At 41.8% G+C, this 25546-nt stretch overlaps 1 protein-coding gene across 6 annotated transcripts; it reads left to right on the top strand.

Moving 5' to 3' along the window:
- The first annotated feature begins 80 nt into the window (after positions 1-80).
- B3GNT2 (UDP-GlcNAc:betaGal beta-1,3-N-acetylglucosaminyltransferase 2) lies at positions 81-24975 on the top strand. 6 transcript variants are annotated; one of them, XM_051614871.1, is made up of 4 exons: positions 496-1052; positions 1189-1346; positions 21905-22044; positions 22523-24975. In XM_051614871.1, the coding sequence occupies exon 4, from the start codon at positions 22532-22534 to the stop codon at positions 23723-23725; it is 1194 nt and encodes a 397-aa protein (XP_051470831.1). In that variant the 5' UTR covers positions 496-1052; positions 1189-1346; positions 21905-22044; positions 22523-22531; the 3' UTR covers positions 23726-24975. The 6 variants fall into 6 exon arrangements, with proteins under 6 accessions (XP_051470830.1, XP_051470829.1, XP_051470831.1 ...); XM_051614870.1 differs by lacking the exons at positions 496-1052; positions 21905-22044 and adding an exon at positions 81-481; XM_051614867.1 differs by lacking the exon at positions 21905-22044 and having other exon boundaries at positions 497-1052.
- Positions 24976-25546: the final 571 nt, after the last annotated feature.

The following is a 25546-nucleotide window of genomic DNA, read 5'->3' as shown; positions in this document are numbered from 1 at the left end:
AACAAGTGAGAGAGGAGGCGCTTCCCGCCCCCCCACCCCCCCCCCCCCCACCCCACCGCCGGAGCCCGGCCCCGCTCTCCCCGCACCCGCCCCGGCCGCCCGAGCCCCGCGCCGCCTGCGGGGCTGTCTCTCCACCCGCCGCATCCCCCCCCCACCCCCCCAGGCTCCCGCTCCCAGCCCCGCAGCGGCCGGCCCGGAGGACAGAGCGGCGGGGGCGGCGGTGGGACGGGACCAACCCTTTGGTGTCCACCTGGGCGCCGCCCCGGTCTCGCCCTCAGGTGCGGAGCACCCCCATCCCCCCGCCCGCTGCGGGGGCAGGCTGCGTGGAGCCCCGGCGGCGGGTGCGGTGGTAGAGCGCCAGGCCGGGGCGGCAGGAGGGACCCGCAGCGCGGAGAGGCGAGCGGCCGCCGGGCAAAAGCATGGTGGATGTGGAGGCGGCGGCAGGAAGAACTCCGGCGGGGCCCCGCGGCAGCCTGGCAAGGTGGGTGCGGGAGGGGGGCTCGGCTGCCGCCCCCGCAGCGCCCCCGGAGCGGGGCGGCGGGGATGGGCGCTGCCAGAAAGGCCCGGCAGGGACGGCGAGAACGTTTAAACTTTGCTTTTTTACCTCCCGTTGTTTTCCAGAGCGTGCGGTCTGTTGGGTTTTGTGGTGGTTGGGTTTTTTGTTGTTGTTGTTGTTGTTTTGTGTTTTGTTGTTTTTTTTGGGTTTTTTTCCGTAGCCCCTCGTTTATTTCATGCCCTGACACCTCCGAGCTGAGGGCTGCAGGTCGCGCGGTCGGGAGATGCATCTATTGAGTTGAGATTTGGGGGGCTTGCTGTGTGAATTGCATCCCCCCCCCACACACACCCACACCCACCCACTCACCTCCCGCCGGGGCAGGTGGGAGGCGGTGGGAAGGGTGGGGTGAGAGCAGGAGGCGGCGAAGCCCCGGCCCCGGCTCCCGGGAGCAGCGGCACATGTTGCAGCCAGCGGGGAGGGGAGGACGGCGAGAGGCGCAGCCCGGGGGGGGCGGCACGGGCGGAACTTGGGGCCACCTGAGCCCGGTCCCACCACCGTATGTTTGTCGTCGCTTTTTTGGTTTCCTTTCTTGCCCTTTTTTTTTTTTTTTTTTTTTTTTTTTTCCGTAGCGTGGGGAGGCCGAAGCCGTCAGGTTTTGGTTGCTTTTTTTTTTTTTTTTTTTTTTTTTCCAGCGAAAACCTGAGGCGTGGGGCTGCTGCGGTGCTGGGAGCTGCTGCCCTCCTCTCCTGGGCTGGAGGAGAGGGCCCGGCGGGCGTTCGTCGGGGGCTGCTGTTGGAGCAGGAGGACTAGCGCAGCTCCTGGGCTCAGCTCATTAGCAGGCTGCCAGCAAGTAGGTTAATTATTGGCATCTGCGTGGCGTTAGGATTTTGCAGGGCTGAGGCGCGGCGGCTCTAACGTCTGGACTTCGGTGGGCCTGGGAAGGGGAGAGCTGAGATGTTTGCTAGAGCTGACCCGAGTGTGTGTGTGTGTGTGTTCCTTCACGAGATGCTGCTTTTTAGTCCTGCAGGGCTTCCCGAGACATACCGTTCCCCGTCAGGAGGGGACTTCAGGTTACTCACTGTGGTTTCGGCCCAACTGCAGCTCGCAATTCATTAGTCATCCTGCAAAAATCTGTGGGGAAAGTTACTTGAGTAACCCTGTAGTCTGACCTCCCAAAATGCGCAGTGCTCTCGGAGTTGATTATTAAGCACTAGTGTTTAGTTTTAACTGCGCATCAAGAGTTTCCTTGGTTCGGTTGCCTTTTTTTTTTCTTTTTTTCCCCCCCCCGTTTTGTTTTAAATGTAACTAGTTTGGACACAGTGAGTTTAGGCAAAGTTTAATCTGGCCGTGCAAGGATGTGTGCGTAAACTGACATGCTAAATCTATCATCCGAAAGGTGCCGCGGAGACGTGATGATGGCGTTCTCGGAGGAAAGTTCTGGTGAATTACTCCTCCCCTGCCTTAAAAGAGAGGCAGCCTCGAATTCAGCCCCCTTTCAGAGCTGCTGAAAACGCTGCACTCCGTGTGCGGCGTGCGTGCGGTTCCGCTTCACGCCGCCGCGGAGGGGCGTGTGTGCGGGGGCGGCGGGTGACACCGCGGGGAGGGGGACGGTCGCTGCCTTCGGGCAGGTGAGGAGCGGAGGAGCTGGCTGCCTGGTCGCCTCAGTGGCCCAGCCTAGTCAGCGCCTGTTGAAACTTACCGGAGGCGTTGAAATAGCTCGGGATTATTACCAAATGCGTGGAGGTAGGTAGGAGAATTAGCTTTTCTCGTTCAGCAGGTACAGTTTCTAATGGTTTTGTTGTTTTTTTTTTTTTCCTGGGGCCGTGAGCAACTTGAGGAGAGAAAATAGGCTCTTAAGAAACAAACAACACAGAAAAGCAACCAAAACAACCCACAGTATTGCAGTGGAGATGAATGAAAATACAAAGCGTTTGTCATATATTTAAAAATATGTTATCAGTTAGAAATCTTTTGGTTTAAAGGAAAACCTTTTATTGCTGCATGCTTTGGACGTGTGACTTTCTACCTGAGATTTGTCCAATACAATTGTGTGGCTAAAAGGAAGCTGCAGACACCACCTAAAGTGATAAAAAAATTGCTATTTGGTTGAAGGAATTGCGTCTTCTATATACTGGTTTTGCTTGGGTTTTTGCTTGTTTCTTTTCCCTATGTACTATAAATAGACAAGGAAAATGGAGGAAAATGAGGTACAGCAGCAAGGTAAAACTGCTAAAGGGACTTGTTTTGAAGGTCATGCTTTAGATGAGTGGGAGTGCTAGCTAGCAGCTAGCTGATGCCCTGTGTCATAATAGATGCAGCTCACTGATCTCCCTAGAGGTTGTTCCTGATGAACACAACGTGGGGGAAAAATAAATAAATTACTGTTTCCTGCAAGCTCCTCTAAAGTTTTTTAAACACTTCTGGGTAATGAAGATGCTGCTGAGGACATCAGTATAAAAGCAGTGCTTGCTCAGAAGCACTTTGATGGGAAATGAGAAGTGGATATAAAGTTTTTGTGTTCTGTGCTGACAAATACATGCAGTTGTCTGCATGAATAAATTACACTGCATATGGAGTAGAAAAAAGTGCAGGATTTGAGTCTTCATCTTCTTGTCCACCCATCACACTCCTTAAAGAGTGAAGTCTTTCAGAGGAGTGCTCCTCCATGGTGACTTGTCAGTGCCAAGACCTTAGCAATTGTAATTTTACTGCCACCTGGTGCAGCAGTTTTTCCAGAGAGACTAGCTCTGGTACTGATTTTTTTCCCACTGGCTGTGTTAAGCCACTTGAAAGAGAACAAACGGTGGTGAGAAAAGACTTGTCTGTATCAGTGCTGATGGTGTTGAAACATGTGACGTAGTCATATGTCTGCTACCACAGCCAATATTGTAATGATCATAACAGTCAAGAAGCAGGGATGGCTTGTTACTGATGTGTGTGCTTGACTGAAATCTGTATAGCTGTATTTCACCAAGTTAACTGAAGGAGAGGAAGAGGATTGAAGTCAGCCAGCTTCTTTGGTAACTTGTTCTCTTTCAGCAGGCAACGTCATTTTTGACAGCTACATGTCAAATTATCTTCTAAAATCTTTACTCCAGACAGTGTGTGAAACTTCATGAAGTTAGTTACTTGATGGGCTTTTTCTGTTTGCTGTCAAGCTTGTGGGTTTTGACAGAAGGTGACTTAGCAGCTCTGTCAGAAATACATCAAGGGTTGTTGTTCTAGGACTGTATGTTACTGTATTCAGTTATGTTTCCTGCTGTAAAAAGTCCTATTAATTTATTCTTTCTCAAATGAAGCGTTTTTACTGTACATAGTATAGCCTGGTTGATTTCTTCTACATTTGTCACACACTTAAACGTTTTTTTAAACTGTATAGTACTAAATCTTGCCAAGAGCAGGCCAGAGGGGGGTGGCAGGAAGCTGTCGGCAAGAGTATACTTATTGTGGCAACAGGGTTTTAATAATCTGTTTTATTTAGTTTGGGGTGTTTTTGTAGAAAGCATTGAATACAAAAAGATGATTTAGTTCATTAAAATAACGAGCCTTTTAATGTGTCTGGTTTTCATGTTAATGTTTCTGGAAAACCATTAGGATTGATCACCTTCCAAAAGCTTTAAATCATCTCTGGCTCTTTCAGAGGTTGTCAGTTTGTTGTTTTGTTTTGTTTTCCTAGTATGTCTATTTATCCTATTTTTTTTTTAATTATACAGTAGCATATATAAGTAATTTTGAAGCAAGTAGGAATCCATTTGCTTTTCAAACTTGAACTTCTGTAATCTTTTCCTGATGTACCTCTTTTTAAGCCCTAGTGGTTGTTTATAAAATAACGTTTTCAACCAAAGTGTTAGCAACAAGTTTAAGAAGGTACAGTCATTATGGTTGTGTGCATGAGAAATCACCAGATGAGTGTGTGATGTTTCTAGTGCGTTGTAGGCTGTATTCAGACAAGTGCTTCACGTGGCTTAGAGAAGAACTTGTGCCTAGGAGTGCAGTTAACAAAAATTACTAATGTCATCTCCCTGTTATGCCGTGTTTTCACCTCACAAATGCATATTTAAATGCTTTTATGGGTCTGTCACTATTTCACAGATGCATTGCACAATCCTCATGTGCTCAAAAACCAGCAAAAAATAACTAGAAAAGATGATGAAATAATGAAGTTCAGGCTCTTCCCAGTATTTTAGTAGAGAACGAACAAGTCATAAACAGAAAGTTGGAGAATAAATATCTCTGATCGATTCAGGTACATTTTACTTTTTACACAGGAAGCACTGATAGGTGTCCTGCTCTTGATCCTGTTTCTTTTCTACTGATTTAACTGGGCATTTTTGGGACTGAAGAGTAAGTAAGGCTCCCCAGGTCTCCATATCATCATGTAAAACCCAGTGAAAAGGCTGGATCATTAAAATGTCTTGTGATGAACCGTGCAAAAGAATGATCGAATTTATGTCTCAAGAGAAGCAATTAGCATTTAAATAAGGAAGAGAATCCCAGTGTGAGATGGGTGTGGTGCTGAGCTTTTTAAAGGGAGAATTGATGAAACAATTTCATCAGTAGTTGATTAAGAAAGCTTTGTTGTTCGAGAGAAATACAATAGTGAGAGTTGAAAAGCCTTTAACTTGGAACTAGTTTTGTCCATCTTTGTAAGTAACATCTGAAATTTAGCAGCTGCTTCATCTTAAACTCACAAAAGAGTTACTCTTGAGTGAGTTGATTAAACCACTTAATTTGTCAGTCAACTGTCTAAATCAAATGAGCAAGAAATCTTGAGGTTTTTTAATTATTTTTTTTTTTGGTGTATGACTCATTAATTTTCCACAAAAGATTTAATTCTCGAGGATATACGAACCGCCAGAGGATAACGCATATTTGTATGAGATTTATACAACAGCAGTGTGGTATTGAAAAGCTTATGGGCCCCGCCAAGGTGTGTGAGTGAGCCTGCGGGATGCTCAGCTTCCTGCTGCAGGCTCCTGCCGTTCTGCCAGCACCGGGTTCCTGCTGCCAGCATCCCGCTGAGGGCTGGAGCAGCTGTGAGGCAGGGTGGCCGCAGCAGTGCTCCTGTCTGCCCCCCGGTCTGCTGCCCTGGCATGGCTGGTTGTGTGGCTGTGTTCCGAACTGAACTGAGGAACCAAAGGGATTGAGCAATAACCTTGCTGCTCGCCTGTCTTTGGTGTTGCACGTGATGTAGTTCAGTGAGCTGCGCAATTATTGGAATCCAGGGACTTGGGAAGGGTGGAATTTTTTTTTAATCCAGTTTAAGGAGCAGTGCAGCTGAATGTCAGGCTGTACCCTGAATTTAGTGCTGTTTCATCTTAAGCAGTATCTTAAAATCTGGTATTTGAATGTTAGAAAATGGTAGTGCAGGGCTTGCTTTGGGATGGAGAATGCTATTGCAAACTTACTGTTGATTTGCTTTTGAATAAAAAAACTGAAAGACATGCAAAACAGCTAAGAGTTGATTACTCAAGACACTCTCAAATGTAGTGGATATTTTGCATTGGTGTGCAAGTAACAGGTATGGAAGAGGTTCCTGCTTGGATTTAGAAGTCTCTAATTGGGTTAGGTGCTTATCTGCCATTAAGAGAAATGGGAGTTAGCTGCCTAACCTGCTTAAAGATCTTTTACAAAATCCTCCTGGTACTTAGATACTTAGATGTGTGTTTAGCTGCCTCAAACTGCTGAAGAAATTGTCCCCTTTTCCCTAAACTTTGTAAGCTGGAGTGAGATCTGTATCTTACATTTTACAAGTTTGAAGGAGGAAAACTAACTTCCCTGCTTACAACTCCAATGTTTTTCTGAACTTCAGATGAATTCTTCGGAAAGATGCAACCCCTTTTTTACTATACCTGTTAATTACCAAAACTAATTAAAGGTGAAAATCTTTTCATGTCTTTGCATTTTTAAATGTAGGTTTTGAGATCTTAAACATTTATTTAATTCACTACTGTAAATCCAGAGGCAGATCTCACAGTTCTAACTTGAATATTCACAGCGTGAATTCGGTTTGAATTGACTTTTGATTGTCTCACTGCATAGCACTTGCAGGGAAACATGACTTGAACTGGCTGGTTTATTGTCCCAGCTGTATTATCCCACCACCCAGCAACTGTCTACAAAGGAGGCATCTTGCGGAAGTCAAATTGAAAACCAGTGTCTGTTCATCCCAAAGGGAAATAGTCACTGGGGTAGTAACCTCATCAAACATAGGAAGTTATAGTGTCCTTACTTTTGAAACATAGTTTTTAGTAGCGTGTCTTATGTCTGACAGTCTAACATGTACGGGAAGACAAAGGAGAGGTGCAATTTTGATGACTTGAAGTATGGTGCTGAGTGGATAGTTCTGTTAGTTGACTAAATAGTGAATGCTCTCCTATGCAGATATAAAGGTGGTTGGAACATGTAGTGATTACTGGTTTTAAGATGAAGCTGGAAGAGATGCCGGGAGGAGATGAATTGTTTAGTTTGTGGAAGTTATAGTTATCAGCATCTTGAATAGGTATACCGAATCACCTTTTTATTTCAAATACAGGATAAAAGTATGAAGTCGGTGCCTCTCCAGTAGACTTTATCTTTTTAAATGTCCGTTGCAAACCTGACTAATGCTTTCAACTTGTTACCTATTCTTCATTCTTTATCACCAGGACTAGCATGATCCACATGCTCAATATCTGTGAGAAAGGTAGTTCACTATCCACTTCTTTAGCTTTCTGCTAATTACTGGAAAATAACACTCAGGTAAGATAACACTAAGATAAGGAAGATAGCACTAAGATAAGCAGAGCACACTGAGATAAGCAGAGCATAAGGAGTAGTCGGAGTGGGTGCTAGTTCAATAGCTAACCCACTGACTTGATTACAGAAAGTGAGAAATTTAACCCAAGGGTGTATCTTGTTCTGGTGGAGGTTGCTTAAAGGCTAGTTGCTTCTGGTGGACCCGTGCTGGTGGTTGTCTGGCCCTGCTTGTCTGGCCTCTGAGAGTGAAGATGGGAAGATCAGCAGTGGCAGTTTGCTGTTATCTGAAAGCTTAAGCTGATTGAAAATGAAATCTGCCTTGGTCTTGGCTTTGTAAGCCTTCCCTTTTCTGCACTGCTACTGTTGTTTGGGTAGCACAGTGGCAGGCAAATCTAGTGATGTGAGTCAGCTGAAAACTAATTGCTGCTTTATTGCTAGGTTCTTTTATCATCCTCTAGCTCCCTGAACTGACTTAACACAGTCAAACTGGTGGAATGGTGGGATGGGGCTGTGCAGTTTATAGACAAAGGACTAAATTACAGGAATGTATCAGCCATGACTGAAACTGTTTTAAACTGTCTTGAAACTGTACCCCTCAACTTGAAGTGGATGTGGTGAATGACAGTTCATTTTCTTCCAAGAAATATTTCCCCTCTGCCACTCAGTTAAACCTCTTCTCTTGATTCTTTATAATTTACTATTTATTCAAGTTGAAGCCTTCTCAAAGGTACATAAAGACTGAAGTTCGTAAATCTGAAACTGGCAGCTTTGAGTTATTCCTAACAAATTGCACAATGTCATGCTTCTAAAGCTTCAACTGCCCTTAGAATGACACATGATTTCTGTGTATGTGTGTTTGTACTGGTTGGGGAAAAACAGGTCACTGCTGTAGGCCCTCAAATACTGAGGTATTAAACATTGTTAGCTTTTATAGGAAGTTGAGATCACTGACTCAGTTGTCAGTGTGAAGTCTCAGTTCCTAAAAAAAAACACAAAACAACCCCAAACCAACAACCCAAATCCTTTTTACTCTTAGGTAAAGAAGTCAAACTTTTAAAATCATGTGCATGTGCAGTTAGGAACACCTTCATAGATATTTAGTGTGGCTACAGGTATGCCAGTATAGAATGATAATATCAGCACAATGTACTTATTTATAGGTACACTGCCATGATTTAAATTGTCCTATGCAGCATGGTGTACATGTGGAGCTCTTTTGGTTTTTATCCCTGTAGAAAATAATGGCCGAGCTCTTTGAGTTTATATCAGTAGAAAAATTGGAACATACACAAAACAACAAAACCTGGGTCTAAGTTTACAGAAAACTTTTCATTGTGACCAGAGAGCTTTTCTTGCATATACCTTGAACTTCTATAGGAAGACTTGAAACAATACAAATATGAACTAAACATTCTTTCAACCAATTCAAAGATACAACTTTAACAGGTAAAAAGAACAACTTAGTCGTAGCTTGCAGTGAATTAAATAGCAATTAATTTAAATATCTTCTTAATTAAACCCAGACCTTTTGTGATATACATCTATAATAAGTTTAAATATACAAAAGGTTAGGATGATCTGAGTGGTTTACTAGGTAACTGACTTTCTAATTAAAAATGGATGAAAACTCTGCAGTTGAAGATTTTGTGACTTTATTAGTTTGATTCAAAGTTGGAAGTCTTCAGGTTGAAGTAGTAGAGATCCAGTGGTGTCTCTTCCATCTGTAACTATTCTGTCAGGCAGGAATTTTGCATTAATTGCTTTTAATGAAGTTTAAAATAAGTTTTTGTTGTCATTAATTACTTTTTAAAGATAACGATGCACATTTGTGGATGTTGCTTCAGTATTTCTAAGCAGCAATATAAAGTCAACAAAATGTTTGTTTCAGAGCTGTTATTTTAAGTAGCGTACCTTAAATGGTGATGTTGTGGTAAGTTCTCTTTCCTACTGGAGGAGCTAGAGGGAGGGAAGCACCTGGATTTAGTCAAAATGGTGACAGGAAACATATCAGTAGTACAACTTACTCTGAAGATTTTTGGATTCTGATTTTCAGAACTTACCATTCAGCAGTCAATTAAAGGACTGTTGTGTCTCTGAGTCAGAAGCTGATGTCAGTAGTCTCAGAACAGCAGCCAAGTGGGATATTTGGGGTAGGGAGTTCTGGATTCTCATTATGTGTTTGTAAACTTTCATGTAGGAGGCATTTCCATACCTTTCTGTAGCAGCTTATAACAAGTTAACTTCTTGAGTTTCATCTTAACATAATTGCTTTGAGCTATGCCTTTAAATGTTGCACATTACCTGATTGCTTGAGGAAGCAAGGCTTGCAGAGATTAAGCCTGTTGACCTTAGATAGTAGTACTCTGAGAAATTTAAACATTTGTAGTACTTGCAGATCCCTTCATATAGCTGCAGGGTCTGTCTGCCTTGCAGCTAGAGGAGCCAGCTTCAATGATAGTTGATTGTCTACTGGCAAGCTTGTATGATGGTGTTCTTGCCTAAAGAAGGCTGACTGTTAATGCATGTGACTTGGAGTCTTCATGAGACATGGTGATGGAATGTGGTCAAATTTGGCTTGTGCTGTAAGAACCACCTTGTTGGAACATGTTCTCCCCACTTGGTTGTGGTTATGACTTGGATGAGGTTTGAGAGACTTCGGGGGGAGTCTTGCATCGATCTTTCACTTCAGAACTAGTTCATGCTGGGTGCACAATGACTTTATTGTCTTTGTGCCTTCCTTCTCTAGTATATGCACAGTTTTTCTGGAAGAATTAGACTAGAATATTTGGAAGTTGTCCCGCAGGAAATATGAGATGGTATAACTGAAATAAAAAGCCATTTTTGTTGTATTCACATGGTGCCAGATGACAGTCACCATTACCCTGTGTGGGGAAAAATATTTACCTGTTCTGCAGTTAAAAGTAGTAACTGCAGTAAGCCAGCAGTGCTTCACGAAACTGGGCTCTGACTTACAATTCTAGATTGTATTTAGAGAAGATGTCATGTATTTTATGGACTGCTGCACTTAAAATTCTGTTAAGTATAAAGTTATTTTCTTGCATTTCAAATATTTGTATGTTGCATATTAACCTTCATAAGACATTTCAATAAAATATTTTTTATTTATAAAGTAATAAATTCCTGTAAGAATGAATGGGAAAGGAACTGTTCAGATCAGGACTATTGCTTTAGTGTGTGATCAAGTCAGTCAAAGATTAGAAACATATCCTTTCATTTTCACTGTAGTTTTTCCTTGGATCATAGCAAAAGTTCAGATTGTTGGAAATTGTTTCCAGGCTTCATTTTGATCACTAAAAACAATGGGCCTTGTGAGTACTACATTACAGCATTTTAAAAGTTTTTATTCAATTAAATTACCATTGGACTAATGAACATGTACTTCAGGTCAGCCTGTCTTCAGTATGTTAATCACTAAAGAGAAAAAAATTAGTTTCTGTAGGATACTGGATTAAATGCCTCCTGGAGTAAGACATTTTCTCTGTGGGGAAGTTGCAACTGTTTGTCTTTTCCATATTTTTTTTTTCAATGATATTTCAATTGGAAACTAAGGTTTTTCATCCATCTTTGTACAGTAATTTTTTTTCAGCATATTTTTAGAAGCTGGGTCTAAGCTTTTATCCCTGTGACTGCAAATCTGATGTGCCAAATGAGTTGAGAATGAACGGTGCAGTTACTTCCTGAAGTCTGTAGGTAGCTCCAGTTTTGCCAATGCTGCAGAAGTCGTTGTTGAAGTCAGAGGGGGGAAATATATAAACTTTTTGTAAACTACCAGTGAAGCTGAGAGGTGTTATTTCAAAGCAGGAAGACAAGCATATTTGAAAACCCTTCTGTAGGAAAAGGGCTACAAATGGGCTATCAGAAAAGGAGAGACAGCGAGAGCTTTGTCACCATGCCTAGGGTAGCTCCAGTGCTTGAGGTTTTGAGATTGTTTTCTTTCATGAAAGATGCTTCAACCCTTCTGTGCCAGTGAAAAGACAGTGTGCCAATTGAATTTCTAACCTACAAGACAAACCCCTGGCAGAGCTGCTGAAGGCCGGAGTTTATTATTGTAGCGACTGTACAGCTACTTTGTGAAGCAGCTGAATGCATGGATCAGGGTTAGTGGGAGTGCAAAATAGTGACCTTTAAGGCAAAGGGTGAATTGAGCAGATGACATTTGTTTCACTGGTCATCTGCAACTGTCTAACAATCCTGTGTCACACTGGCAGTTTCAGATTGATTTTAATATTTATGGTATCTTACTACTTTGTTTTTCATCAGTCCATCTCAGAAAAGAGAGGAGCAGAATCCATCTGAGAAGGGAGTTACTGCATGGGTAAGATGAGCAAAGTAACATTTGATGTGTAGCACAAAACTGATGAAAAAGTCTATGATTCTGTGCAGTGTCAGCTTCGTGCCCTGAAGTTACAGGCCAAGGTGTAGGAGTAACTGAGTTAGTTGTAGTATGAGGAACATTGGGGCTTGAGGTCCAGTTAATCTTTTCAGTAGGCAGGCAAAATGAGTATCCATTGGTGATAATTTTAGTGGTAAAATTTCTGAATGCTGGAAACTGAATCAAGAAGATTCAACTTTGTACAGGGCATGAGACAGTGATGACTTTCCTGAAAAATTAAATGGCAAAAGCTCAGCACCGTGTACCTTCCATGAGGGTCTTGGATAACCAGTTGCATATGTGGATGCTTTAAATAAGAACTTTCTAAGCTAATGGGAATATGCTGAGATGCATGGGGGAAATAATTCTTTCTCAAATGTTGTTATTTTGCGAGTAATTCTCTCTCCTTACATATACTGAGACTGAGAATATTGTCCAGCTTGCACCTTATATCAAGCCCCATTGATAATATGGCACTTAAAAAGTCTTCACGAATACTTATCTGTGGGCTTTAAGTACTAAATGATTGTTTATTATGCAATATCAAAGTGACCTAATAGAAAGGGGGTGGAGGGGAAAAGACAAGGATAGTCAGACATGCAAAATAGTTCCGGAAATAAAATGACTAGGTCTTCTTATTGTGGCAAAGAAGGAACAAAAGACAGATAAAAGTTCATTATATAGCTGGTGTGGCAAATGTACATAGAGAAAATAAAGGTAATTTTTTTTTTTTATGTTGTATTTTCTGAGGGTTCCCCTCATGTGGTAATAGAAAAGCAAGTAATTTTAAGTTCTTGCTGTGTGGCAAATTGAGGGAATTAATCACCAGTGGAATTCATAAGAACTGAAAGTATAAACAGATTAAGGAGGTTACATTCAATAACACCAATGAAACATAGTTCAGATTCAGTTCCTGGCCCTCTAATGCCTTACTACAGAAAACCAGGGGAGTCTTACTATAGAAATGCTTCCCTGCACTGTTGATTTTATATATAAGGGGGGATTTGGTGGGGGTTTTTTGTTGGTTTTTTTATTGTTTTGCTTTTGGTGTTTCAGGTTTTAGTTGTTGTTTTTTGTAGTGTTTTTTGAGGTTGGTTGTTTAGGGTTTGGGTTTTTTTGAGTGAAACATGCAAATGTGTTCAATATAACTATTGAGAAACAAAATGTGCAGTTAGATTTGCTTTTATTCAGACTCTTTAGTTCTTTAGGCCTCAAGCTGTGTTTTAGGAAAATAGAAGCATATCCTTCCCATTCTTGCCATTTATTTGGACCTTGAAATTCCATACCCAAGTTGCACTGGTGTCTTTTGGTATTAAAATATTGCAACAGTAGAATTTCTCCCAAAACTAAATAATACACTGAAAGATTGCTGAAAGCAGGTATATGCAATTAATTAAAGCTAATGTTAAAGTAAATACTAACTGCTGTGAATTTCCTTGCACTTCTTGGTGCTTTGTGTAGTGTGGTGTTACCTTGGTAAATTTCCTCCAACTGGAACATTGTTTCAGACTGTCAGTGATGTTTGAAGAATGCAGAAAACATTGACTTGCTCAGTGGTAACCACTGTGGTGTGCTTCTGCAAAAGCAGAATGCTGGTATCTGTTGAATATTTGCCAGGTCTTAAGATGTTCTTAACTCCTGTTGTGTAGAGTTCTGAGGGGAAAAGGAGATAAAATTGAGTGTAGTTAGAAAAATAGAATATTCAAGTTCTTTAAAGCTGGAAATAGCACAGACTTTTTATAACAGCCTGGGGCTCTTAACAACATCTTCATGTTCTAAAACTGTATTGTGGCTCAATCCAGGGATCTCTTTTTGACTCGCTGGAGAAAACTGAGATACTAGAAGAACTGATGCCTTTCATAGGAGGTTAGAGAGACAGCATATGGCTTGTGATGTATTTAATAATAGCAATAATTTTAAAAAGTATCTTCAGAACCATAGTGTTACTATTGCATGCATGATTATTAGCACTACCAGAAATTGTGCTGCACGTACAACTGCCGTAAGGGATATCAGGGTTGAAAATGAAGTTACATAGTGAGATCCAGCCACAGTTATAACTAGAATTTGCAAAGGGAGAAGGGTGGTAGTATTTGCTAGATAACCTCAATTACAGCTTTGTTTTGCCAAATTCCTTATTGTTTAGTCCTGAACCAGTAGAGTGGTTGGTGTAACACCTGCAGGTAGCATGGATTATTTTCTCTTGTCAGCCCCCGTAAGTAAATGGACTTTTAATGCTTGGGTTTGGCAGTCAAATAATGCAGACAGGTTACTCAGCCCTCTTAGAAAACACAGCATAACCTCTGTCCTCAGTAGAATAAACAAGTATTTGCAGTTAAAGGTCTTGGTGTCTGTCATACTTGTAGGAGAAGAAAAAGTTAGGTGTTTTATCTTGCGTCTGAATCATCTATTAAAAGACTGGTGTTATGGGACTCTCTGTACCAGGGTGTAAGTATAATGTCATTGCTTTGATGCTAGATGGCCTCTAGGCCATCCTTCTAGGGTGGAAGAGTATGGGTCCAGAACCAAGGCTCAGTTCTTGGTGTGGTATGATCTCTGCCCAAGAGGAGAGATCTCTGCTCCTCATCTCTCTGCTGTATGCTGCCTCTGTAGCTGATCTGGTGCTTATCTGGTGTGCATCTCTGGTCATTGTTAGTTTTCTGCTGGATTAGTGATGTGAACTGGTTTATGGAGAGGCCTGACAGAGCACCAGAGCCAGTGCAAGGGAGGGATTGGGCCCGAGTTCTTGCGAGTCAGAAAGGGAGGAGGAGAAAGTCTTAATAAAAAGGAAGGGTCAGGCGATTATATCGGTTCAAATGCTTGTGGATCCACAGCCTGGAACTGCTGCAAGAGGCAAGGGTTGAGGATGGTTAAACATACTGGTTTTATTTCATTCTGGGATTGCATGAGCGTGCATGAGTTTGGGTTAGTGCCTTGAAGTATGGATTTGCTACTATGGCTGCGTCTGCTGTGGAGCACTTTGCTGTTGCAGAAATGCTCGTGTGGGTCCGTGCTGTGTAGGAAGGAGCACCACCTAAGGTAGTCTGCGTCAAGTTATCTGGTATTTCTTTCCCAGATGGATTGTTAGTCGTCAATACTAAATATTCAAGCTATTTTAAGGGAGTTCTGCTTTGTGTAGTCTGCTTAGCTGCAAATTCAGTAGAACCCTGAACTTGGAAATGGCTGTTGTCTTACCTATCTCTCACTCCCTGAAGCTTTCTTTCTTTTTGTAGTAAGCAGGAATACTGTGTTTCTTAATCTTTCTGGAAGAGTTAGTAGGTATGCCCGTGCTCTGCAGAGGAATGCAGAGTCATGGGTCACTGCTACCGCAGGCTACGTTGCCATTGCACGCAAGCTAATAATAATAGGATCAGAATATACTGAGTTGGATGGGTTCTGTCAGGATCACAGGATCTGAGGGGTTGGAAGGGACCTTGAAAGATCATCTAGTCCAACCCCCCTGCCAGAGCAGGGTCACCTAGAGCACATCACACAGGAACGTGTCCAGGCGGGTTTTGAATGTCTCCAGCAAAGGAGACTCGGCAGCCTGTTCCAGTGCTCTGTCACTCTCACAGGAAAGAAGTTCTTCCTGATATTCACATGGAACCTCCTATGTTCCAGTTTGCATCCATTGCCCCTTGTCCTATCACTGGACATCACTGAAAAAAGCCTGGCTCCATCGTCCTGACACTCACCCTTTACATATTTGTAAACATGGGTGAGGTCACCCCTCAGTCTCCTTTTCTCCAAGCTAAAGAGACCCAGCTCCCTCAGCCTTTCCTCATAAGGGAGATGTTCCACTACCTTCATCATCTTTGTGGTTCTGCACTGGACTCTTTCAAGCAGTTCCCTGTCCTTCTTGAACTGAGTGGCCCAGAACTGGACACAACATTCCAGATGTGGCTTCACAGGGGGAGGAGAACCTCCCTTGACCTACTAACCACCCCCTTTCTAATACACCCCAGGATGCCATTGGCCTTCTTGGCTACAAGGGCACATTGCTGGCTCATGGTCATCCTCCTGTCCACCAGGACCCCCAGGTCCCTTTCTCCTACACTGCTCTCAAGCAAGTCAGCCCCCAACCTGTACTGGTACATGGTGTTGTTCTTCCCCAAATGCAAGACTCCGCACTTGCCCTTGTTGAATTTCATCAAGTTTCTCCCCGCCCAACTCTCCAGCCTGTCCAGGTCTCACTGAATGGCAGCACAGCCTTCTGGTGTGTCAGCCACTCCTCCCAGCTTGGTGTCATCAGCAAACTTGTTGAGGGCACACTCTGTTCCCTCATCCAGGTCGTTGATGAAAATATTGAACAACACCGGTCCCAGTACCGACCCCTGAGGGACTCCACTAGTCACAGACCTCCAGCTAGATTCTGTCCCATTGACCACAACTCTCTGACTTCTTCCTTTCAACCAGTTCATGATCCACCTCACTACCTGACCATCAAGAGCACACTTCCTCAGTTTATCTGCGAGGATGCTGTGGGAGACAGTGTCAAATGCTTTACTGAAATCGAGATAAACCACATCTACCGCTCTACCATCATCTATCCACCTAGTTACTTCCTCATAGAAGGCTATAAGCTTGGTCAAACATGACTTACCCTTGGTAAAACCATGTTGACTGCTCTTAATAACCCCCTCATCCGTGATATGCCTAGAGATAGTGCCAAGAACAAGTTGTTCCATCACCTTTCCAGGGATGGAGGTGAGGCTGACCAGTCTATAGTTATCCAGGTCCTCCTTCTTGCCCTTCTTGTAGACTGGAGTGACATTTGCTGTCCTCCAGTCCTCAGGCACCTCTCCTGTTGCCCACAATTTACCAAAGATGATGTAAAGCAGCCTAGCAGTGACCTCCACCACTTCCCTCAGCATCCACAGGTGTATTCCATCCGGACCCATCGATTTATGGATGTCCAGACTGCTTAACTGATCCCTGACCCAATCCTCATCGACCAAAGCAAACTCCTCCTTCATCCTGACTTCTGGGGCTCCTGGGGAGAGTCTGCAGCAGAAAAGACAGAGGCAAAGAAGGCATTCAGTACCTCTGCCTTCTTTATATCCTCTGTCACCAGGGCACCCACCTCATTCAGCAGCAGGCATATATTGCCTCTAGTATTAGTTCTATCTGTGATGTATTTGAATAAGCCCTTTCTATTGTCTTTGACCTCACTAGCAAGGTCTAGTTCCAAAGAGGCCTTAGCTTTCCTTATTGCTTCCCTACATCTTCTGACAACAGTCCTATATTTCTCCCAAGTGGCCAGCCCCTCCTTCCATGATCCATAGACTCTTTTTCCACTTGAGTTTGCCCAGCAGTTCCTTGTTTAACCATGCGGGTCTCCTGGCTCCCTTACTCAATTTCCTACCCACTGGGATGCGCTGATCCTGAGCTTGCAAGAAGTGGTCCTTGAATGTTGACCAACTGTCTTGAGCTCCTTTACCATCTAGTACCCTGTCCCATGGGACTTCTCTTAACAATTGATTGAAGAGGCCAAAGTTGGTCCTGCGGAAGTCCAGAGTTCTGGTCCTGCTGGGTATTCTGTTCCTCCCACACAGGATCCTGCACTCCACCATCTTGTGGTCACTGCAGCCAAGGCAGCCATTGACCATCACTGCTCATAGATCACAGAGTCCAACTCCTGTCCCTATGTAGGGTACCCCAAGAATCACACCATGTGCCTGAGAGCATCATCCAAATGCTTCTTGAACTCAGCCAGGCTTAGTGCTGTGACCATTTCCCTGGGGAGCTTGTTCCAGTGCTCAGTCACCCTCTGGGTGAAAAACCTTTTCCTGATACCCAGCCTAAACCTCCCCTGATTCAGCTTCCTTCCATTTCTCCAAGTCCTGTCATTGGTCACAGGAGTGAAGAGATAGTACCTGCCCCAGCTCTTCCTCTCGTGAAGAAGCCATAGACTGCAATGAGGTCACCCCTCAGCCTCCTCTTTTCCAAGCTGAATAATCCAGATTACATCAGCCACTTATCATAAGTCATCCCTTCCCACCCCTTCACCATCCTCGTGTCTCTGCTTTGGACACTCTCCAGTAGCTTGATTCCCTTTTTATATTGTGGTGCCCAAAACTGCACACAGTACTCAAGGTGAGGCTGCATCAGTGCAGAGTAGAGTGGGACAATCCCTTCCTTTGACTGGCTGGCAACACTATGCTTGATGCACCCCAGGACACAGTTGGCCCTCCTGGCTGCCAGGGCACACTGTTGGCTTATATTTAGTTTGCCATCAACCAGGTCCCACAAGTCCCTCTCCACCATGCTGCTTTCCAGTCACTTGTTCCCTAGTCTGTACTTACCTCCAGGGTGGCCCTATCCCAGCTGCATAATCTGGCACTTCCCCTTGTTAAACTTCATGTGGTTGGTGACTGCTGACTTGGCTGGTACTCTTACATGTAACTTGTTCTTGGATTTGACCTTGAGCTTGCCATTCTCCAAATGTAACCCTTGTCTTTTCTCAGGGGGCATCATGGCCCCTGTTTCTGTAAATTACTGCCTCCAGAAAAGAGTGTCTCATATAATTAATTTCTGGACAGAGTATGCATACTTGGTATTCAAGAATGTTGGTCTTGGATAAATGGTTTAACTTTTAGGTTGCTCTGTGTCGGGTCAAGAGTTGGACTCAGTGATCCTCACTGAGGATCCCTTACAGTGCAGGAGAGTGATTCTGTGATTCTACTTAATACCAACTCTTCTAGACTTCTAGGTTCCTTACAGGCTTTTGGAATAAATTCACTCTTGAGATAAAGTGTAAAATAATACTGTTTGAAAATAATGTGTGAACAATTTCTCACTTTTTTACATTAATGTTATTTGGACTTAAAGATTTTGTGTGCAGTTGGAATATTTTTTTGTAGCTCATGGCTTCTTTGTAATACCTCTGTTTCTCTGTTGTAGTTCATCTTGTTTTATTGATTGCTGCTTGGCCCTACAGTGAAGCTGTTTTTCTTCCCAGGTTCTGCTGGCTTGCCTTTTCCATCCATCTCTTGATCTCAGTGCTGCTTTTGTGGCTGCATAAATCTGTTGCCTTCTATTAATACCTTAGTTTTGATGCAGTGAAGTGTAGGGGTGGAGAGGAGCTGAAGAGGGCAACTCCTCCTTCTTTCCCCCTAATTTCTGCAGAATCAGTCTTTCCAAATCTTTGACAGAACCTTGGTTTATCCAGAGTATGGTTAATGTTAACCCTTTTTTTTTCTAGCCACATGGGTGTTTTCAACAGGCTTTGAACAAATGGACTTTATGTATGCAATGATACCGATGAGTAACTGTGCAGCAGGAAGTTGCATAAGCAGAAAAATGGTGATTTGTGCAAACTTGAACTGATTGCTAAAAAGGTGTCTGTATTTTAGTGTAGCTGAGAAGCTGAAAACAGGCATTGAAAAACTGTGTGTCGGATTGCCTTTGAGTGTAGGTAACTCTCTACTTTATTGACTGAAGTTGAAATAAATTTCTGCAAGATTTTCTGTTCCTGAGGTTCTGTGTGTACTGTCATTTACTGTACCAATGTATAGGATTTTGCTTTTGTGTTCTGCTTTTTCTGCTAACTGTTCTAACATTTTCTTTTTTAACGATTAAAGCAGCAGGAATGTTTCGTGTAGAGCATTGCTTTGTATTGCTCATCTCTGTTCTCAACAAAACTTGTATAAAAGTCCATCAGGTAGATTTTAGTATGAATCAGATGGCTTTTAGCTTGTTTTTGGCTTCATTAACAGATTGTTCTCAGCTGACGAAGGAGGCAGCTGGGAATTTTTGTAATGCTAATGCTGATAAAAGAAGATAGGAGGAATTTCCTGTGATCTGTCCAAATCACTGTCAGGAAGCTGTAAGTAGGAAATGGGTGCTGTCTGGTGCTGTACAGTGCTGCTCCTTAGCAGGCTGCCCAGCACACAGTATTTCCGTTGTGCTGGCACTGTGGTCAATCACTGCAGTATCAGCAAAGCAGATGAAGAAATTGGATTTACCTTGAGGCATAGGCTGTGCTTACTTAAAAAAACCTAAAACAACTCAAAAGAAAATAAAAATCCCCAAACCCCCACTAGCAACGACATTACAAGTGCAACATGCCCTCTACCATTGTGATGAAGGTTGTAATACCTCAAAATATCACCATTTTGTGATAAATCCAATTCATTTGGTATGAAACTGCCAAACTGGCATCCTTTTATCAATTCCAGTATTCAGGTGTAATCATTAAAGCTTATACGTACTAACTGCAAAACTGAGGACTATTTCAATGTATAGAATAGCCTTTCTGAAGTCTGTTTTCTATTTGCTTTTAGTTCAGGAACCTTTTATCTAATGCTGTGAATAAGTGTAAATGCAGCCTGTCTTTAGTTTAGAAAGAGGACACTTTTTAACAGAGCAGTTTTGATCCTTTTTTACCTGGTATCCCTTAGTTTTGGTTTGATACTCTGAACAAGTTAAATTTTTAACAAATTGAAAAAAACTCATGTATTTTGCTTTTGATTACAGAATACTTTCATGCAAAATTTTGGGTGGGTGTTGTGTCTTATAAAACTCTTACTTGTATTGATACTGAATGTCACTTGTTACCTGTCTCTTCTGAGAAGTATTTATTTTATCAGCAATATTGAATAGCTTTTTATAAAGGAGACTGAAAATTGTAGTGGAAGTATGTATATGTGGGACTGATAGCATTTTTTGTGCTTTGTGTGATGGAACCACTGCCATCATGCCAGACTGGTAGTTTTTCTGATTGAAAGTTCTACCAAGTCTAACAGTACATCCTGTCTCATTTGGTGCAAGTCTAAAAGAGAAAACCAGGAAGATTAAGGAAGATCTTGTTACAGAATTTAAATATTTGAATGATTTTGTTAGGTGACTGAAATAAAGTCTTTGCAAATTTTGTCTCGTGTTCAGAACAGTCTCAGCTCAAGCTTCCAGATGACTTACGAGAGGTGTGGAGTACTCAGCTCAGTAGCTGAGGGTTGTAAACAGAGTGCTAATATCCTGAAAATCAGGCTCTGGCTGAGCTCTCCACAGTCCTGCATGTGTTACCTATTAGTAAATGGGAGCTTCTCACCCTGTTGTCTTGGGTGTCCTGGGATCCTAGGCCAAGTATCATGTTGTTTGTTGTTCTAGGGAGAAGTGCTGTAGAGGACTGGGTAGACAAACACTGATACGCATGCTGAACTGCATGGAATAGTGCAAAACGTGGGACAGCTGCTTCTCTGGTATTTTTGTGTGTACTAAAAGGGTAGTGAAGGAAAACAGGGTGTAATGATCTGTTTTTACTGGTAGCTGCTGTAGCAGTGGGAAGAGGAAGATAAAGTTTCTGTTCAGCTTAAATGATGGCACTGACCACAACTATGTTTTTGTCTTTGAGGTACAAAAGATAACTACTTGAAAATTAGAACAGCAGACTTCATAGCTGGCTTTGAACAGGACACTAAATAATGTAGATCTGACCTGACCATATAAAAAGATAAATATGCAGATAGTACATGAAGTCAAGTGAAGGAAGAGTAGGAATTTTTCTAGAAGTAGTTCATTGTTTCTAGGAGTGGCTTTTTATTTAAATGCAAAAATATTTCTCCCTCCAGACATTTGGTTTTAATGAGAGTCCAGAGGTCAATTAAGGAAAAAAAATTAAAAATAATTGATTAAGTTACCTGCTGCTTTCTTGTTAAATGTTGTGTTTAACTTGCTGAGAAGTAATTAAGACTAGTCAATCCAGAAGAGACTAAGTGTCAGTCTAGCTTGGTTGTCTGGTGATGACTGGAAATAAAATTAAAAGCAAGGACAAGATACACTTCTCGAAAGTATCTTCCTCTCTGCTGTTGCTCTGTGACTTCAGGACCTCAGAGGCAGTGTTTACAGCTGGAATTTAAACAGTGATTACGAATCTTCTATTTCATTAGGTTTTTCGTGTAGCTTGTACATCGATATCCCCCTGGGCTAGTAAATAGTTTGATAAGCATTGCTTTAGAGGAACACAGTGTTTTCATGTTGCTGCTTGTATTGTGCACCTTTCATTCTGACAGCTGTGGAAGAAAGGGGGATTGATCCATTTTCTCTCTTAGTAAGTACTGGAGGTTGTTCACAGAATAACCTTTGCTACAACAGAGAGACATACTCCTGGTCTTAAAAATATGGGAAACCTCTCCTTGTTTCATCTCTCTTCAGGTTGTTGTTTGTTGTTTGTTTTTTTTTCCCCTTCCTAGGAATAATTAGACTTTCTGTGCCCCTCATTTCCTTTTCCAGTTGGAGAAAGAAAAAATACCAAAATTCATGTTCTCTTTTGTCTGCAGAGATCTGAATACCAGCAGTGCAGCTGGCCAGTGGTGTCAGTCTCTCTCTCAAGGAACAATCAAGTAAAATGGACAGAAAAAATTGTGTGCTTTAAAATCCATCTCTGCCTGTTATGTAGTTGGAAGGTATAAGAGTGCAGGTATAAATGCTTGAAACAATTTAAAAATAACTGACCTTTTCACATAGTAATATATTCTATATCCTTAAGCTTACCTTACTTAGCAGAAGAAAAAGTCTCTGCCTGCCTCTGCCAATATGAGAGCTCAGATTCTAATGATTATACAGTCGGGTGTTTCAAGGAGACTTAAATGAGGAGCAAAAACTGCTGGCTAATTTTGATGCACTGTAAAATGCTGTGTACAACTCCTAAGTACCAAATGGAAATTTTACATTCCTACCAGCTTCTTATTTGCTAATGAAATCCCAAACCCTTACTAGCTGTAGGTGTGCATGTATTAGAGTGAGATTAGTTTTTGCTTTTTTGGGGGTGTAGGAAACTGCTGGTTTTAGGCTACTGACTTGCACATTCTTAGTCTGAAAGTGGTCTGCGTTTTTATGAGATCAAGAACTTGACAGGAAGAAGGCTAAAGATGTATTTTTTGTTTTCCTCTTTCCAGATATGAGAAATGAGTGTTGGACGCAGAAGATTAAAGCTGCTGGGAATTCTGATGATGGTAAACATTTTTATTTATGTGATTGTGGAAGTCTCAAAAAGTGGCAGCCAAGAGAAGAATGCAAAAGGCCGTGTTATTATACCACGCAGCAAATTTTGGAGAAAATACACTCCTCACAAAGCTTATTGGAACAGACAGCAGCAGAAGCTTGAGCTGCTGTACAACCCTATTCTGACCTTGCTTTCCAACATGACTGTGGAAGAGAACTTAATTTCTAACTTGAGTGTTCTCAGTTCCTGTGACCCTGACCCATGGGTACATTCAGAGGTTAGTGACTTTGCAAGCTTACCAGACAGATTCAAAGACTTTTTGCTTTATTTGAGATGTAGAAATTATTCATTATTAATGGATCAACCAAACAAGTGCAAACATAAACCTTTTCTGCTGCTAGCTATTAAGTCACTTACACCCCATTTTGATAGAAGGCAAGCAATTAGGGAATCCTGGGGCAAGGAAATACAGTCGGGAGATGTGACAGTCAAAAGGGTCTTCTTACTTGGACAGACCCCACCAGAGGATAATTTCCCTGATCTTTCAGACATGATAAAATTTGAGAGTGAAACCCACCAAGACATTCTCCTCTGGAACTACAGAGACACTTTCTTCAATTTAACTCTGAAAGAGGTGCTGTTTCTTAAGTGGGTCAGCAGCAGTTGCGCAGATGTCCAGTTTATTTTTAAGGGCGATGATGATGTTTTTGTGAATACCCATCAGATCCTGGATTACTTGAAGAGCTTATCAAAGGAGAAAGCCAAAGACTTATTTATAGGCGATGTGATCAAAGATGCTGGACCTCATAGGGAAAAAAAACTGAAGTACTACATCCCAGAAAGTGTTTATGAAGGTTCGTATCCTCCATATGCAGGGGGTGGTGGGTTTCTGTACTCTGGTGATCTGGCATTAAGACTGAATAATGCATCTGACCAGGTACTCCTTTACCCTATTGATGATGTTTATACTGGAATGTGCCTTCAGAAGCTTGGGCTTGCTCCGGAAAAACACAAAGGCTTCAAAACATTTGACATTGAAGAGAAATACAGAAATAACATGTGTTCCTACACAAACTTAATGTTAGTACATAGTAGAAAACCTCAAGAAATGATTAAGATTTGGACAAGCTTGCAAGATCCACACTTAAATTGTTAAAGTAGTGGGAATAAATGTCTTAAGTCCAAATAACTTTCCAGGTTTGGGTCTGACTTTCTTGGTGGACCATTGAAGCTCTGTTTAGTAGTTTAATTTTCTCTCTCTGGAAACTTTTTCCCATACTTTTGAAAATGAGGGTGATACTAAAATTTGAGGGGTTGGCTTGAAGACTTGGTCCTGACTTTTCCACTGTTCCGGTGGTCATTATGTTTCAATATTTGTCTTCAGATTAAAAAGGACTTCAAGTATGTAACTAGCTGTAAGTGACTGGTTAGCTGTCTTGGAAACAGGGATTGCCTACTGCAATGCATCTTTCATTAATTGTGATGGTGGAAGGTAATTTTTCGTTGAGTACTCTGTGTGTGGAAACCACTGTAAATCGAGAATTCACAAATTGGGAGGACTCTAGTTTTACTTTAAGTATGAAACACTCTTATGAGACTTAAACTATTGAATTATTTAATTTATAGTTTTCAGTCTTTCTGCACCCTGGAACAGTATTTTATCCTTTGCTTACGATCTTCTGTGCAAAGTGTGCCTGTGTCTGAAGGATTTACCTTTATTAGATGATGCTTGGTTGGTTATTTTTTACAAAAAAAAAACAAACATAATGCTGACTGAAACACCCCATAAAAGAGCTGAATATACAAGGAGAAGGAAGAACAGGTTTTGATTGGGTCTGGGCAGTAGGTACAGTTAGGTCTGCCCCCAGCTTGTGTGAGGCAAAGCTGACTTGTTGCTCATGTTATTTATGTGAAAAGCTACTCTGGTCAGTCCTTGTTTTCTGTTTTGGCACTAAATGTGATTGGGTAGCTTGATTTGATGCAAATAACTGAAATTTGCACATTGCTTATGAGAGCATGGTTTGGATCTCCTGTAAAGCAGTAGCAAATCTAGAATTGTGCAGATCCTAAGAGTTTTGAAACACACTTTGAAGTTGCATGATGTCTCATGTAGAGTTAAACATGTTCTCAAAACTCAGATTTTCTTCTGTATTTCCACATCTTGCTTATAAGAGTTATTCTAAATAGTGGTTGCTTCCTTTGTATATGTAGAAGTGCCTGTCTATTTATTGTTCAGATTGAAGACCAAAACATTTTCTTAAATATATTTTGTGTAACATTTTATTTGTATAGTGTTGTCACTCAGATATTTAAATAGAGCATGATATTTTAAATCTGTGAGATGTGTAACGTTAAATAAAGTTAATTGTTATTTTTGAATTTGAAAAATAAAATGTGATTTAAATACTTCTTGTAATGCTTCATCTGAGACACAGTGTTGACTTACAGAGCAGTTGTGATCTACTGCGTGGCATTCATTAACAATACATTTCATAACTTCAGAAGCAAAAGGCATTATTTGGCAACTGTCTCTAACACTTATGTAGTAGACTATCAAGAAAATGTCACAATTGTGCATGGATTTGTTGGAAGCTGTAATAGATGGACAACTCTAGCAAAAGTAAGGGAACGTTAAGTGCCCTAGGAAAAATAGTGTGTGCACAAATAATTAGCTGCACAGTAACACATTGAAGGAGTAAAGGGATGGATTGCATGGCTGGCATTTAAGTTTTTGTTTAAATAACTTGGCTGCTACAACTCTTTCGGCTTCTTGACTGCTTTCTTGGTCTTCGTTTACCTTGAAGAACAGATGTGGTGGGTTTTTTTTATATTTGAAGAGAGGTAAGGTCTTCCACCTTTCTGTTCTGTAGATACTGACTGTCAATCCCAGGATAGATTAATCAAAGAAAAGCTGTGCTCTGATATTGTACCATGATGTTTGTCCCCTGTTCCTTCTCATTCCTCATGAGAAATTACA

The sequence above is a fragment of the Apus apus genome, chromosome 3, assembly GCF_020740795.1.
Source record: "Apus apus isolate bApuApu2 chromosome 3, bApuApu2.pri.cur, whole genome shotgun sequence".
NCBI lineage: Eukaryota > Metazoa > Chordata > Aves > Apodiformes > Apodidae > Apus > Apus apus.
Note: the sequence above shows the minus strand (reverse complement) of the source record. Positions and strands in the feature narration are given on the sequence as shown.

Excerpts from the sequence above, each read along its gene's own strand:
- B3GNT2 (XM_051614869.1), top strand. The coding sequence starts at position 22,532 with ATGAGTGTTGGACGCAGAAGATTAAAGCTGCTGGGAATTCTGATGATG.